We start from the raw sequence: 15,715 nt of genomic DNA, 5'->3' as shown, positions 1-15,715 counted from the left end.
GGCTCTCCCCAGCCCTCAGGCCCAGCGCTGGGAGGCCCGTGGGGGGGTGTGGGGCAGGGGGCCCCCGCGGGGGGCTCTCCCCAGCCCTCAGGGCCCAGCGCTGGGAGGCCCGTGGGGGGCAGGGGGCCCCACGGGGGGGCTCTCCCCAGCCCTCAGGCCCAGCGCTGGGAGGCCCGTAGGGGGTGTGGGGCAGGGGGCCCCGCGGGGGGCTCTCCCCAGCCCTCAGGCCCAGCGCTGGGAGGCCCGTGGGGGGTGGGGGGCAGGGGGCCCCGCGGGGGGGCTCTCCCCAGCCCTCAGGCCCAGCGCTGGGAGGCCCGTGGGGGGGCAGGGGGGCCCCGCGGGGGGGCTCTCCCCAGCCCTCAGGCCCAGCGCTGGGAGGCCCGTGGGGGGCGGGGGGGCCCCGCGGGGGGCTCTCCCCAGCCCTCAGGCCCAGCGCTGGGAGGCCCGTGGGGGCGTGGGGGGCGGGGGGCCCCGCGGGGGGCTCTCCCCAGCCCTCAGGCCCAGCGCTGGGAGGCCCGTGGGGGGTGGGGGGCGGGGGGCCCCGCGGGGGGCTCTCCCCAGCCCTCAGGCCCAGCGCTGGGAGGCCCGTGGGGGGCGGGGGGCCCCGCGGGGGGCTCTCCCCCAGCCCTCAGGGCCCAGCGCTGGGAGGCCCGTGGGGGGCGGGGGGCTCTCCCCAGCCCTCAGGCCCAGCGCTGGGAGGCCCGTGGGGGGCAGGGGGCCCCGCGGGGGGCTCTCCCCAGCCCTCAGGCCTGGCCCCAGGGCTCTGCGTTGACTTTGGGGTTCTAACCCTGCTCCCTGCTGTTTTCTCTCTCCAGACCCCTCGCCACGGAGGAAGAGGCCGGGCGGTCTTTGCCCTCCCAGCCGGGGTCTCCTGCGGGGGGGTTGCTGGCAGGGGACGTATGCTGGAGGGAGTTGGGCCCATCTATTCCATGGGAGGTGCTGTGGCGATCCCATAGAGATGGGATCCTGGGAGGGATGAGGGGGGATATTGGGTGGCTCTGACTCACCCACAGGCCTGGCCCCAAATTGCTCCGCTCTGAAATCCCAGTCTGGCTCCCCCCGGGATGAAACACCCCTCCCCTGCCAGCCACCCTCGTGGGGGGTTCACCCCCAATTCCTTCCAGCAAACTCATGTCCCCTCCATCCCCAATCTGTCCATAAGCCCCGTGTCCCACCCCCCGAGCCATCCAGTCCCTGCCCTGGGCCGGACCGGGGCCAGTGGCTCCCAGAGGGGAACAGCCCCAGTCCCGTTCTCTGCCCCGGGGCTGCTGAGCTGGCCAGTGCGGTTTGCAGGGTCAGGTGGCGCTGCGGCTGCAAGGTTTTTCCCACCCCCTGAGATGAGTATTTCCGGGGGGGTTACATCTCCACTGCCCCCATCCCCTGCCATGTGCCTTAGGGGCTGACCCCCGAGAGCTGCTTTTATAGAGAGAGCTATTTTTTACTTCTGCTTGGATATTTTTATATATATGATTTATGGGGGGGCCCTAGAACCTGGAGGAGGGAGCGGGGGGCACAGTGGTTGGTTTGTGCCAACATGGCAGCTGGGCTGGCACAGAATCATTGGAACCAAAAAAAAGGGGGGCAGGTGGGGTGAGGGATGAGCCCCCTAATTCCCTTGTACCGTACAGGTCCGCCCCAGATAGGGCTTTTTCCAGGGGCTTCCATTGCTTTTTAAAAAGCGGGTAGAAATTCCCCGGAGAATTTCTGGGGAGGGAGGTGTCCCCCACATAGACTCCTCCATGCCCCCCGTTCTCTGCCTGCCACACACCCCCAGTTCTCTGTCCCCCCATTCTCTGCCTGCCCCCCAGCTTTCAGTGAGGTTTTTTGGCTTTTTAAAAAAAAATATTTTCAGAATTTTTACAATTCTGCTTTTTAACGAGGTGTTTGGGGGGGGGTAACATGGAGGGGGAAGATCTGGGTTTAAATGTGCCCCCCCCCCGAGGAGCCAAAGGCTGAATTCCCCCCCCCCCAGGGAGAGCTGTTTGTGGGTATGACGGATGGTGGATTCATGGAATCTGGGAAAGGAGAAGTGGGGGTGGGGGGGGCACTATGCCCACCCCAGCTGGCTCTTCTGAGTATAACTTTGGGGGGGGTGCTAAGGTACGGGGGGGGGTGGTCACTGAACCAAATAAACTGTAAAGATATCAAATAAAACCCGTTCTTGCTTCAGGGCTCTGAGTGTCTCTCGGGCCGTGTGCGCCCCCTTGACCCGTGTCCCCTCTCCCCCCCAGCCAGCTCGTCCCCTGCCGAGGTGTGGCACTGCGTAGTGAGAGCGGGGCGGGGGGGGGGGGCTGGGGGCCAGGACTCCTGGGTTCCATGCCCAGCTCAGGTCTGTGTAATGTTTCGCGCTCCAGCCCAGTGCCTCGAGTTCGCGTCTCTTTGCGGGCAGACAGAAAACAGGGGTCCTCCTCCGGCTTCTCCCCCCAGCGCAGCGGCCGGTCCCCGCGCGCCCCGGGGGTGAGTTTATTGCTTGCGGGGTGGCAGCTGATCGCCGGCCCCAGAAATCTGCCGGGTTGGGTGGTTTTTTCACACTCCATAAATTAATATTTACAAAAAAGGGGGAATTACAGGTTAAAATCTCATCTCATTTCACCCGCGGGGCTGAACACAAAGACGCACAAGCAGGGGCAGGGGCGGGACCCGGCCCAGACCGGGGGGGAGGGGGTTTCACACTGAAGGGGACACAGACAATATTGCACTTTGAGCATCCGGAGAAGGGCAGGAAACGTTAAAGACTTTGATGCCCTGATCTGTTCCCCTGGAGAACCAGAAGGACTGAAGAGCCCCTCCCCACTGCAGATGGGGGAGCCAGGGCTCCTGGGTTCTCTCCCTGGCTCTGGGCACAGGCTGAGTTACCCACGGCCAAATTGGCTTTGCCACATGGCATGTCCAGCAACCTAGGGCAGATCAGTCCCAGGCTGGGCTAGCAGGGGCTGCAAGTCAGGAGTGAGGGGCACCAGCAGGGCTGGGCTAGCAGGGGGGCTGCGAGTCAGGAGTGAGGGGCACCGGCAGGGCTGGGCTAGCAGGGGGCTGCGAGTCAGGAGTGAGGGGCACCGGCAGGGCTGGGCTAGCAGGGGGCTGCGAGACGGGAGTGAGGGGCACCGGCAGGGCTGGGGGGCTTGGTGCCACCCCCCAAGAGCCCACCATGGATGGGGGCAGGGGCGAGGGGTGCTGGGGGGTGTCCAAGACTCCATGGGGGGGTTCTGGGTTGTGCGGATCAGGGGCCCGTTTTGGGTCAGATGTGGGACATTCCTGTGAATAAAACTTTCCTATAAAAATAGAGCCAGGCCTCGCTGGTGCAAGCCAGGGGGCTCTGGCTGCAGCTGCCCCGAGCCGGGGTTCGGTGCTCAGGTCCCCGCCGGGCTCTTCCCCTCCTCGGCTGGGCCCCCAGCAGCCCCCGGGCCCCCCTCCAGCACCCCCAGTTTGAGCTCCAGGCTCTCAGGGCTGGACTCGTTTCTCCGAGCTGCATTCGCTCAGATCCGTGATCTCCAGCTCGGAGTCGGAGCCTGGATCCTCCTTGGGGCCCCCTGGAGGGCTCGACCCCCGGTCCCCCAGCGCCTCCCTCTCCCGTCCCCCCGGCCCATGGCCCTCGCCCCTCAGGGGCAGGGCGGCACCGTGGGGGGGCAGGCAAAGGCGTGGCACGGCAGCTGGGCCCAGGGCCCCCCTCTCAGCCCCCTCCGCCGCCAGCAGGGAGACCGGGGCCGGGAGCTGGGCCAGAGGGTTGGGATAGAAATGGGGGGGAGTAGAGGGAGGCGGGGAGCTTGGAGCTGCTGAGGGGGAAGGCGCCGGAGAGGTAGGGGTTAAAATTCCAGGGGTACTCGGGGAAGGGGGGCGTCCTGCCGTAGGGGGGCCAGCAAGGGGGGCTTCGAATAGCCGGAGACACCTGGGGGGAGAGAAGGGGAGACATGAGTGACCAGCCCCCACCTCAGACGGGAGGAGGGGAAAATCAGCCCCCCCCTGCCTCCCAGTATCCAAACCCGCCACCCCAGCTTCCCCTCCCCCCTCTGCACCAACGGGAGCCAGGACTCCTGGGTTCTCTCCCTGGCTATGACATTGCAAGGGGAGTGGGGTCCAGGGGTTACGGGGGAGGGGCTGGGAGCCAGGACTCCTGGGTTCTGTCCTCACCTATGGCTGACTCAGGCTCTTCACTGTGTGACATCTCCCACCTCCACGTGCAGGGCTAGCAGCCAGCCCTCCCATGAACCCCATGGGGAGGAAGGGGGGGGTCAGCCTGGGGCCTGCCTGCGGGAGCAGCTGTGAGGGGGTAACGGCTGGGGGCAATTGGGGCACTTGAGCTGAGTCTTGACAAACTCATACCCCTGCGTCTGAGCAGCAGCAGCTGGGGGAGATGGGGGCTCTATGCCCCCCATTTCCTCTGTCCCCCAGCTGCGGGGCCCCCTCCCCGCCCCGCGGCCCCAGCTCTCACCTGAGCCCAGGAAGGGGAGGGCCGAGTCCCAGTCGCAGCTTCTCGCTCTCGGCCTGGCGCTCGAAGAGGGGGCCGCGTCCGGGGGGGGCCCCCCAGGCGGGGGGCTGGAGAAGAGGGACTGAAGGGTCTGGGGCGGGGGCAGAAAGAGGACGTGAGGCCTGGCCACCTCCCTGCCCGCCCCACCGACGTCCCCTCCCACTGCCCCGAGCAGGCCCCCGCTCCTACCTCGGGGGTGAGGGGCGGGCAGTCGGGGCCGTGCGCCCCCCCGGGGCAGGGGGCCAGCAGCAGGGGCGCGCCGCCCAGCTCCAGCAGCGGGTAGTTCACCAGCAGGACCTTGCTGAAGTTGAACTTGTAGGTGAATCGCTTCCCCTTGGTCTTGTGCAGGATCCGTTTGTTGTAATAGTACCTGGGGGTCAGGGCGGGGGGTCAGGGCCGCGCGCCCCCCAGGAGCCACTGACGCTGGACGGGGGCAGCGCCCCGGTTCCCAGGGGCCCTGGGCCAGCGCCCGGGGCCGCCCCCCGCTGACCCCTCCCCTGCTGAGCCTGCCTAGCGGAGCCCGGGGGGGTCCGAGCCCCCCAGGAGCATTTAGCTGCTCATGAATATTTATAAGGGAGGCGGAGTCTCAGGGAGCCCGGTTGCGGAAGTGACTCGATGCGGCACCGGGTCTCCGGTGTGGGTGGGAGGGGGGCAGGGCTGGACTCATCGCTCGCCGCCCCGCCCACCGTCCTGCTGACTCCAGGCCCCAAATCATGGGGGGCTTCTGTCACGGAGAGTGGGGGAGTCCAGGCCCTGCACCCCTCTTCCCGGGATTCACCCAGACTCTCAGCCATTATTGGCCCCAGGAACACCGTCCACAACAGAGCTTGTGGGCACAACCAGGACCCCTCAGTCACGTCCTTCTGGGGGAGCAGGGAGCTGAGACCCCAGCCCTGGGGTTCCCTGTGTTCCTCCCCCCAGCCCCAAACTGAAACTAAACCCACCCAGCAGGTTCCCTCCTGCAGCCCCCGTCCACATTCCTGGGCAGAGGTGTCACGCTCCCCCTCCCCCTCCTGGCTCAGGTGACAGGCTCCCAGGTCTCCCCTCCCCAGGGCACATTCCCAGGTCAACACTCCCCCCCTCCCTGCTGAGTCACATCCTCACATCTTCAAATAACCCCTCCCCTCCCGCGCCCATTTTTCGTGTGGGGAAACTGAGGCACGGCCCAGACAAATGCCTCAGCCTAGTCTCCCGGGGCTGAGAAAAGAACCCAGGAGTCCCGCCAAGCCCCCCTTCGCTAGCTGGGAACTGTGGCTCGGGGGGCTGGGGTGGGGAGGCTCAGGAGGGGGCGCGCTCTGCAGGCAGGGCTGGCCCAGTGCCCCAGGAGTGGGGGTGCTGAGCTGAGCCTGCACCGTCTCTTGTGCGTCTGGCTCTGTGCTTTGGGGGGCTCCCCCGGGGACCCCCCCAGCTCCTCACCTCAGCGCCCGGCTCAGCTTGTCGTAGTTCATGTGAGGCTTGCACTTGCGGGATGCCCCACAGCCGCGCCACCTCGTCGGGGTCCTTGATCACGAACTCGCCGTAGTCGCCCTGCCAGGCGATCACGCTCTGGTACTCCTCCTTCTGCAGCAGCTCCAGGATGAAATGCCACAGCTGGATCTGCCGCGAGCCGGGGCTCGACTCGGGCTTGTAGGGCCCAGTCGGGGAAGGCGAACCCTGCGGGGCAAGCGGACCCGTCAGCGCCCGGAACGCGCCCTTGGATAGCCTTGGTTTGGAGACGTGGCGCAGGGCGCCCGGCGCAGAGACGGGTCCCCCACCAGCTGGGCGCCGGGGGAGGGGCAGCCCCACCCGGGCGCTCGGGGGCAGCAGAGGGTTCGCCCGGTCCTGGGGCCATGGAGACCAGCCGGGTCCCCGCTTCCCACCCCTGCGCGCGGGAGGGGGGCCGGCTTTCCCCCGCCAGCCTGGCGCACCAGCGCCGGAGGTCCCCAGCCCACAGCTCCCCGAGCCCAGCTCCTCGGGACCAGATTTGGAGGGGGGGAGGGGCCGAGGCGGCCCAGCTGCTGATTCCAGCCAGAGCCGCCCCACCCCCACCTCAGCAAAAGCCTGTTCCGCGCAGACCCCGCGCCCCCCTGCGCGCTCCCTCCGCGATGTTCGGAACCCGCTTGGCTCCAGGCCCCGGGGATGGCGGGGGAAGTTTCCCGATGGGGGGGGTCCTGGGCTGTGGGGGGGGTCCGAGGTCCCAGGGTTAGAGCAAAAAAAGCCGAGAAGGGCTGACGTCGAGGCGAGCCCCACCCCCACGGACTCCCGGGCCCCCGGGCTGGCCAGAGACACCGCGGCGTGAAGCGCCCGCGGGCTCCGGACTCCGGCCCGGGCAGGGCGGGGAAGCGAGTGGCTTCCAGCCCCTTAGCAGAGTTCGGGGTGGGGGTCCCTGCTGCCCCCGCTGGAGGGGCTGAGCCGTGGGGTGTGAAAGGCGGACGGGTGAACACACGGCTCTGTGCTGGCCGCGGGTATTAATGTCTGAGGAGGGATCCAGGCCTGGGGCAGGGCCAGGGCCAGGGTCCGTCCAGCCCAGGGTCCTGTGTGCGGCCAGCGCCGGGTGCCCCCAGAGGGAATGAACCGAATAGGGAACCATCCAGTGGCCCGCCCCCTGCGCCCATTCCCAGCGCCTGGCCGCCCCAGGCGTGTGACTGGAGAGATAGTACACGCGTGCCTGTGTGTGTAATATTGTAGAGATGGGGGGGTGTAGTGTGTCCCTGCGTGTGTGTCCGTGCGTGTCTGACTGGGGGGGTTCCTGTCCCATGGGAATTTTGCAGATGGTTTGAAAAATGTTCCTGTTCCAAACAGACAAAATCACCAATATTTTCATGACCCAACGAACGGAACCAAAGCCCGGCTGGGGTCCACGGAACCTCCCGGGGCTCAGCGCCCAGCGCGCTGCCGGGACCCGAAGCTTCCGGTCTCTGCTCCCCTGCCCGAGGTCCCGGGGCCCACAGGGCGAGGCGGCGGGTCGGTTCCACTCAGCGTGGGGACAGTCTGACCCTTTCACACCTTCTAGCCCCCAGGTGTTGCCAGTGGGGAGATGTGTGGCCCCGAAACTTCCTGGTCTGGCCACAGAATTAAATACACAAAATCATCATAATTCACCAGACAGCTCTGAATCCTTCCTGACCTGCTTGTGTGTGTCTGTGTCTGTGAGAGGGGGAGAGTCCTTAGGGACCCCCCCGGTACTCGGATATACAGCTAGACACACCCTTGCATGGAGCCGCGTAGCTCCGGACGGGCCCGTGCGCTGTTGCCAGCGGGTCCCTGGGGTTTGATGAGTTGGGTTGGCCCGTAGGAAGAACACGCAGAGTGTGTGTCACTATCAAGCTCCAATTTGCCAAACTCTCTGTGAAAATTGTGAGTACAATTTGTGTGTGTGTGACAGAAAGGATTTAATCACACTAGCTTCTACCCCCCGCCCCCGCGTTGTCTGTTACCCACCCCGAGAAAATTGTCCCTAGCAGCCAGGGGCTCTCAGACTCTCCAGACCCCTGTCCCCCCTGGCGGGAGGCAGATTTGCCTTGCGCACCCCCAGGTTTCGCCTCCCTGAAACACTTTGCTCGCTTACAGACGTAGCCATAAAAGCCCAGAGGTGTCAGTCACCACACGCGGGTGCTGGCCGGCCGCCGCTTGCTCCCGGGGCCCTGGAATGACAAAGTAACGCGCTTGGCAGACTCCGGCCGGGCAGGGCGCACAGAGCTGTGAAAGGGACCTTGTACTTTGTGCGGACTTGGTTAGGGCTTGTCTTGTAGCCTGTTGTAAAAAGCGGCAACCCTCGTGCTGAGCTGAGGTACCCCGGGAAGAGCCCTGCGTACCCCCGGGGTACCTGGACCCCTGGCTGGGCCCCGCGGGTACATTACACCCGGCTCCTGGCTCCCTCTCGCCCCTCTCAGTGCGCCCCTCCCCCAGGGCTCTGAGTGACTCCAGAGGGGCCGGGTGGGTCAGTCACTCGTGGGGCTCATCGCTCGACACTCGAGTTGCGGGGCTGTAAGGAGGCCGTCCCGCAGGCCCCTGGCCCGGATGCCTGATAAAGTGCCCAGAGCGCGGGGCTGGAAGCCCGGACTCCTGGGTTCTATTCTCAGCTCGGTTGCTCCGTGAACTCAGGCAAACCAGGTCGTGGCCTCGTGCCTCGGTTTCCCCCAGCTGTAAAATAGGGCGAGAGTGACCACGGCTGAGCGCTGGTGCTGGGAGGGTCTGTGACAAAGGGGCTGGGGGGCCCTTCCCGGGGGGCAGCTTTCAGCTCGGCCGGAGTCACAGACTCAGAGCCATGGAGCTGGAAGGGGCCTTGAGAAGCCAACAGCACCCGGCCCCTGCGGTGAGGCCAGGCCAAGTAACCCCAGCCCAGCCCAGCCGGGGTTTGGCCCCCTGCTCTCCAGCCACCCCAGTGACTCCCTTCAGGAGCTGGTTTTTCCTACTGTCCAATGGAACGGCCCCCAGCTGCGGATTGCGCCCAGCGCGGAGCAGACCCGAGCCCCGTCCTGGGGTGTAACCGGCCCTTCGCACCCAGCTCCCTTCACTCTCCCCCGCGCAGGACGAGTCAGGCCGCGGGGTAACCTGCCGCCTGGCTCAGAGCTCTGAACCGCCCCCCGGCTTTGTCGCTCTCCTCTGCCCAGCTCTTCCCTAAAGCGCTGCCCCGACGGGACGCAGCACCCGGCTCAGGCTCCCCGGGGCCGCGCCGTACAGGACACGACGTCCCGGGTCTGACACTTTCCCCACAATGTTCCTGGCTTTTTGTCCTCAACGGCCTGATAGTCAGGGGTGTGACCCGCCCCGGCCCCGGCCCCGGCCCCGGCCCCTTTCCGCAGCGCGCCCTCCCCAGCCAGTCTCTGGCCGGCTCGCACCTGTCACGGCCCCTCACACCGGAGCAGAGCCCGTGCGTGGCCGGTCCGAAAGCCCCCGCCGCCGAGCTGGAGAAGCCCCTCTCAGTATCCACACCGGGCGTTACACTGGGCTATACGGGGATAACGTAGCAGGATCATTACACTGATGCGCTGCTTCCGGAACTAGCCTGGCTTAGGAACCCGCCGCTCCCCGCAGCCTCCAGCCCCGTCGATCCCGCTGGCAGAGCCCTGGGCGTGATTTCCAGCTCCGGCAGGGCGGCTGTGGCCAGGTCGGTCCGAGAGCAGGTGCGGGAGGGGAGCAAGCCGGGGCATCTCTCTCCGGCCAGGGACGAGTCTCGCCTCTCTAGCCAGGTCTCTGGAATGACCGGGACGTGTTAACCGGGCTCTGGGGCTGGCTCACGGGGCCACCAAGGCTCCGCTGTGGCCTGGGACATTTAGCCCCAAGGGAAGGCCGGTCACGTGGCTGGGGGTCACGTTCATGCCCCATTTGTAAATTTACACTCACGCTGCGTTTCCGGGCCCTGCCCCCACCAGCCCAGCCGTGCGGAGCGGTGTGTGGACGCGGCTGGGGCCGGCCCTGCCCGGCCATAAGCTGCCCCTCCAGCGACGCCGGCTGGGCTGACAGCCGGACTCTTTCGGCGCCCCGGCAGTGTCCACAGCTGGGTTCAGGGGGTGAATCTCTCCCGGCCCTGAGACGCGCTATCTCAGAGTGGGCGAGCTGCGAGCTCCTAGGTCGGGTTCTCTCGCCCGGCTCTGGCCTGGCGCGAGGTGTCCGCGGGGCTGCAGAGAAAAGCTGAATCTGGTCGCTAATGAGCCAGGCTGGGGGCCCAAAGGCCGCGCCTCCGAAGCGGCGCCCGGCGGGGAAAGGCAGCGGCTTCCATGGGCCGGGCTGCCCCGCAGCCCCCAGCCCCAGAGACCCGCTCCGCCCCCGGGGCGGCTCAGCGCTTGGCGCCTGCAGCCCGGGTGTGCGTGAGAGAGGCCCTGCGCGTGTTTGTGTCTGTGTGTAACATGGAGACAGGTGTACAGCGCGTGTGTAAATCACCCCCCCACGAATCCCCCTTCCCAGATACACATGCCTATACCGCACGCATCGAGGTGTGCGCCCGGTGTGTCTATCCACACACGCCAATGGCAGGCTGGACGGGCCAGCCGCTCTGGGGTAATCAGCCCGGGGGACACACCCCGCGGGGCGCAGGGGTCTCCGAGGGACCTCATCTCCTCCCGGGACTTGCCCGGTTTACACCATGACAAGCGGAGTCAGCGCAAGCTGCCCTGTCCTACAGCCAGCGACGTGCTCCCCCCGCCCCGTGCGGGGCAGCTGACCCGTGTGGACACGGGGGACGTTCCAGGTGATTGACTGGATAATGCGATGGGCGCAGTGGGCAGGTTCCCACGGGTCAGTAACCGGGCATTGACCCTGGCGGTTTGGGTCTGGCTTTGTCAGCGAGTCCTTCCGAAGTGAGGTGAAACCTGGGGGCGCCCGGGACACCTCAGCCTCCCGAAAGGGGGACAGCTGTCCGGCGAGGCGCCAGCCACTGGCCAGACCCTCCCGGGCAGCTTTGTCCAGCCTGCTCTGGAACCTCCAGCCACGGGACCCCCGCCCCGGGCCCGGCCCGCCCCGGCGGGGGCCCTCTTCTGCTCGCTGCAGATGCGCTGCGTAAGGACCAGGTGTGAGTGGGTGTCGCGGCGGGGACGAGCCAGCCCAGCCGTCATGGCCACAGGCCTGGGGCGAGGCTGCCTGGGCGTCTTACTGTCCCGGGAGAGGTCGCCACGGGACGGGGCCCTGACGAGTCGCGGCCAGGGCCCCAGGTTCAGCCCCTCCACGGCCCGGCCGGCCCGGCCCGCTTTGGTATTTAACCAACAGCTGGAAACTGGTTCGTCTTCCCAAAAACCCGCTTAGGTCTCCCGGGGAGCCAGAGCCCGCAGCCGGACGGGGCCGCGCCGGTGGGTGGTCTCAAGTGTGCGTGTGTGGGCAGGGGTGTGAGTGGGTGTGGGTGTGGGGGTGTGTGGGCAGGGGTGTGAGTGGGTGTGGGGGGGGTGTGAGTGTGGGTGTGGGGGTGTGGGGGGTGTGGGGGGTGTGAGTGGGTGTGGGGGGGGTGTGAGTGTGGGTGTGGGGGTGTGGGGGGTGTGGGGGGTGTGAGGGGGTGTGGGGGGGGTGTGAGTGTGGGTGTGCAGAGAGCTGGCTCTAGCTCGCTGTGTATTTCTCGGTCTGTGTGTAAATGTCTGTAGTGCGAGGATACACATCTACAACAGAGCTACCAACACACACGCTGTGTGTGAGTGTGTGAGTGTGTGAGTGAGTGTGTGTGAGTGTGTGAGTGTGTGAGTGAGTGTGTGTGAGTGTGTGAGTGAGTGTGTAAACATACAAACACACCGGCATGACAGCTATGTGTCCATGTCAATTCACTCGCTACAATACACACACACAGAGCAGGAGGGATGGGTAAAGAGGGGTCTGGGGTGGATGGAGGGGTAAAGGGGGGGTCTGGAGAGGGAGGGATGGATAAAGGGGGGTCTGGGGATGGATGGAGGGGTAAAGAGGGGTCTGGGGAGGGAGGGATGCAAGGGTAAGGGGGGTTCTGGGGAGGGAGGGATGGGTAAAGGGGGGTCTGGGGTGGATGGAGGAGTAAAGGGGGGTCTGGGGTGGATGGAGGGGTAAAGGGGGGTCTGGGGAGGGATGGAGGGGTAAAGGGGGGTCTGGGGAAGGACAGACAGAATCACAAACTCCAACAGCCAAGTGCTAAGTCAGATTTTCAGATGCGGCTCTCTGCACACGGTGCCACCCCGCAACCCAACGGGCCCGGCGGCTGGGCTGGGGTGGGAGATTTTTTCCCTATGTGCTGAACATCTGAAGGGATGAAATGAAGAGTTTAAAGCTCTCCGGGAGCTGGGGGGAGGACCCCCCGCATTGGGCCCCCGGGGCTGAGGAACCCCCAGTCTCCCCTTCCCTGGGTCCAGTGCCCCACTCTTTGGAGCCTGGGGCCGTTTGGGGGTGCGGGATGGGCCCGGTCCCTGTCAGCTGCCTGCTCTGGCGAGGGGCGGAGGAGGAAGTGGGGAGGGGAAGGAGGGTCCTTACCTGGAGCCCAGAGGGCCGGTACCGGGGAGGTGAGCAGTAGATCCGACACGCAGTTACAGTCCATACTGGGCAGAGGTGAGACCTGCAGGAGGGGAGGGGGAAAGCGAATGAGCGAGGCGGAGAGACAGAGAAATAGGAAAGAGAAAAAGAGTGAAAAGACAGAGAAAGGGGCTAGAGAATGAGTGGCTAAGGAGGAAAAAGGAGAGAAAGAGAGAATGGGTAAGAAACAAAAAGGGAGTGAAACAGAAAACGAGAAGATACATGAAAAGACAGGGAGGGAAGGACGGCATCAGTAAGGTAGGGAAAGAAAGAAAGAAAGAAAGAAAGAAAGAAAGAAAGAAAGAAAGAAAGAAAGAAAGAAAGAAAGAAAGAAAGAAAGAAAGGCAGGCAGGCAGGCAGGCGCGGGGGGGAGGGCGCGAAGGGGCAGGCAAGAGGCCCCGGTGAGGGGCGCTCTCAGAACTCCAGTCTCTCGCCGGGAAGTTTCCTGCTTCCGCGGCCATGGAGCCCCCACCCCGAATCCCACAGAGGGGCCGGCTCACAGGGCAGAAAGCGGGACCCCTTTCCATTCGGGGGGGGGGTTTAAAAGACCCCCCGCCCCCTTCATCCCACGGCTCATTGGATTTGTGGTTCTGGGACCCCCCTGGCCCCTGTGCAGCCCCAAAGTGAACCCCAGTTGCTCCCATGTGAGGGCAGGAACATGGGTCGCCATGAATTCCCCCAACTCCTCAGTAGTGAATCATTTCCAAGAGATCAGAACCAAACGCAGCAGGTCCCCGATTCGGAAAGAGCCCCTCCTGCCCCCCCACTGCTGCCCCCGTCTCCCCCAGACTCCCCCGACCCCCCAATCCCCTTCGCGCACCAGCCATATTTTACAATGTAAACTTCAAACAGAAGGGGGGTCTGGGCCAGGGGTTTTATTGCCACAGAGATTAACCCAGCTCGTTAATTAGAGCAAAGACACTTCCTCCCCTACCACTCTCTCCCCAAAACTTCTTCCGCCACTAGACACCCCCTGCCTGCCATCTTATGTGTCTTCAATCACGCGCTATCTCAGAGTCCCCCTGCCTGCCATCTTATGTGTCTTCAATCAGGAATCTCGCTCCCCAAGCCCCCACTTATACTCAGCACCCCCACCAACCCCAACCCCTCATTGTACCAGCACCCCTATATTCCCCTCCACCAACCCCCATTCCTGGATCCCCCCACTCCATATCTAGCTGTTTCGTTGAGTTTTAGGCAGGATTAAGAACCACCCAAACACACACCCCAGCATCCCCCATAGACCCCCCCCACCTCTGCCTGGCCCAATATACCCCAGCTCATCTCTTCCCCATTTCCTTTCCTCCAAACCTCTCCACTGCCTCACGCATACCCTGAGATCCCAAATCTGTCCCTCCTCCACTTCCCGACACCCACACTCGGACCCTTCTCCACCCTGACCCCCAATCTCCCCCCAAAACCTGACACCCCCATGCTGCCCCTTCTCCACCCTGACCCCCAACCTCCCCCCAATACCCAGCCACCCCCATTCTGCCCCCTCTCCACCCCGACCCCCAACATACACCCCAATTCTGCTCCCACTTCCCGCCCAGTTTTCTATCTGTATCTGGGCAGGACACATCTCCCCCCCCCGCCCCATCCTCCCGGGGCGCAGACCGCGGCCGGGGATAATTACCGCTGCCGCGCAGGTGTCGGGCGCCTGTCAGCCGGGCGGGGCCGCTGCATTCTCCATGGCTTCGCCCCCCGAGCCAGAGAGAGGCGAGTTCCCTCCTCCGCTGGCTCCGCCGCGCTCCCCCCTTCCAGCCCCTCTGCCTCGCCTCTGCCACAACCCCCCCACAGCCTCTATCGCTCCGTCCCCATCAGCGCTGGATGGCTCCGTCTGTCTCCACACCCCCTCTACCTATCCATCCCCAGACACCCCCCTTCTATCTATCTATCTATCTATCTATCTATCTATCTATCTATCTATCTATCTATCTATCTATCTATCTATCTATCTATCTATCCCCAGACACCCCCCTTCTATCTATCTATCTATCTATCTATCTATCTATCCCCAGACACTCCTATCTATCTATCTATCTATCCCCAGACACTCCTATCTATCTATCTATCTATCTATCTATCTATCTATCTATCTATCTATCTATCTATCTATCTATCCCCAGACACTCCTTCTATCTATCTATCTATCTATCTATCTATCTATCTATCTATCTATCTATCTATCTATCTATCTATCTATCTATCTATCTATCGCCAGACACTCCTTCTATCTATCTATCTATCCCCAGACACCCCCCTTCTATCTATCTATCTATCTATCTATCTATCTATCTATCTATCTATCTATCTATCTATCTATCTATCTATCTATCTATCCCCAGACACCCCCCTTCTATCTATCTATCTATCTATCTATCTATCTATCCCCAGACACCCCCCTTCTATCTATCTATCTATCTATCTATCTATCTATCTATCTATCTATCTATCTATCTATCTATCGCCAGACACTCCTTCTATCTATCTATCTATCTATCTATCTATCTATCTATCTATCTATCTATCCACAGACACCCCCTCTATCTATCCCCATCAACTCTTTCTTTATTTTCCCAACCCCCCGCCCCCCCGGATTGGGTCGGGGTCGCTGGGGACCCGGCTGGCCGGGCTCGGAGCGTCTCTCCCAGGCTCTCAGCAGCTGTGTGAAGCGGCCGGGCCTGGCAGCCACTTACTTTGTCTTCATTAACTCTGAACGAGCGCGTGTATTTCCTCCAACTGCTCCCCCCCCCGTCCCTGCAGCTGGGGGGCAGAGACAGACCCACTCGCTACAGCGGGGAATGGAAACGTGGCCAGGCCGCTGCGTGACTTTGGGCAGGAGAGACAGAAAGTGACACTGGGAATAAAGACAAATGTTGTTCGAGCCTCGGGTGCCGCGGGAGGTGGGGATGGGCCTGGCGGGGGGGGGGGTGGCGCGGTCACGCCCAGGTCCAGCGGGTCAGGGGGCCGCGCGCACACACCAACACACACAACACCCACATCTTAACACACCCACACAAACACACCCACCTCCCAACACCCCCAACACCCCAACACCCCCACACCAACACACCCAACACCCCAACACACCCAACACCCAACACACACATCTTAACACACCCACACCAACACACCCACCTCCCAACACCCCCAACACCCCAACACCCACATCTTAACACACCCACACAAACACACCCACCTCCCAACACCCCCAACACCCCCAACACACCCACCTCCCAACACCCCAACACCCCAACACCCACATCTTAACACACCCACACAAACACACCCACACCTCCCAACACCCCCAACACC

General features: G+C 63.9%; 1 protein-coding gene across 1 annotated transcript; it reads right to left on the bottom strand.

Annotated features, from left to right (window-relative positions):
- Positions 1-3,422: 3,422 nt before the first annotated feature.
- ERFL (ETS repressor factor like) lies at positions 3,423-12,422 on the bottom strand. Its single transcript, XM_073322552.1, is given in 7 exon segments — positions 3,423-3,883; positions 4,427-4,553; positions 4,652-4,832; positions 5,879-5,928; positions 5,930-6,091; positions 6,093-6,115; positions 12,359-12,422. Coding segments are annotated over 7 exon segments (690 nt in total). The 3' UTR covers positions 3,423-3,800.
- Positions 12,423-15,715: the final 3,293 nt, after the last annotated feature.

Source organism: Lepidochelys kempii, chromosome 24 (assembly GCF_965140265.1).
Source record: "Lepidochelys kempii isolate rLepKem1 chromosome 24, rLepKem1.hap2, whole genome shotgun sequence".
In the NCBI taxonomy this organism is placed as follows: Eukaryota; Metazoa; Chordata; order Testudines; family Cheloniidae; genus Lepidochelys; species Lepidochelys kempii.
This window is presented reverse-complemented; position numbering and strand designations above follow the sequence as displayed.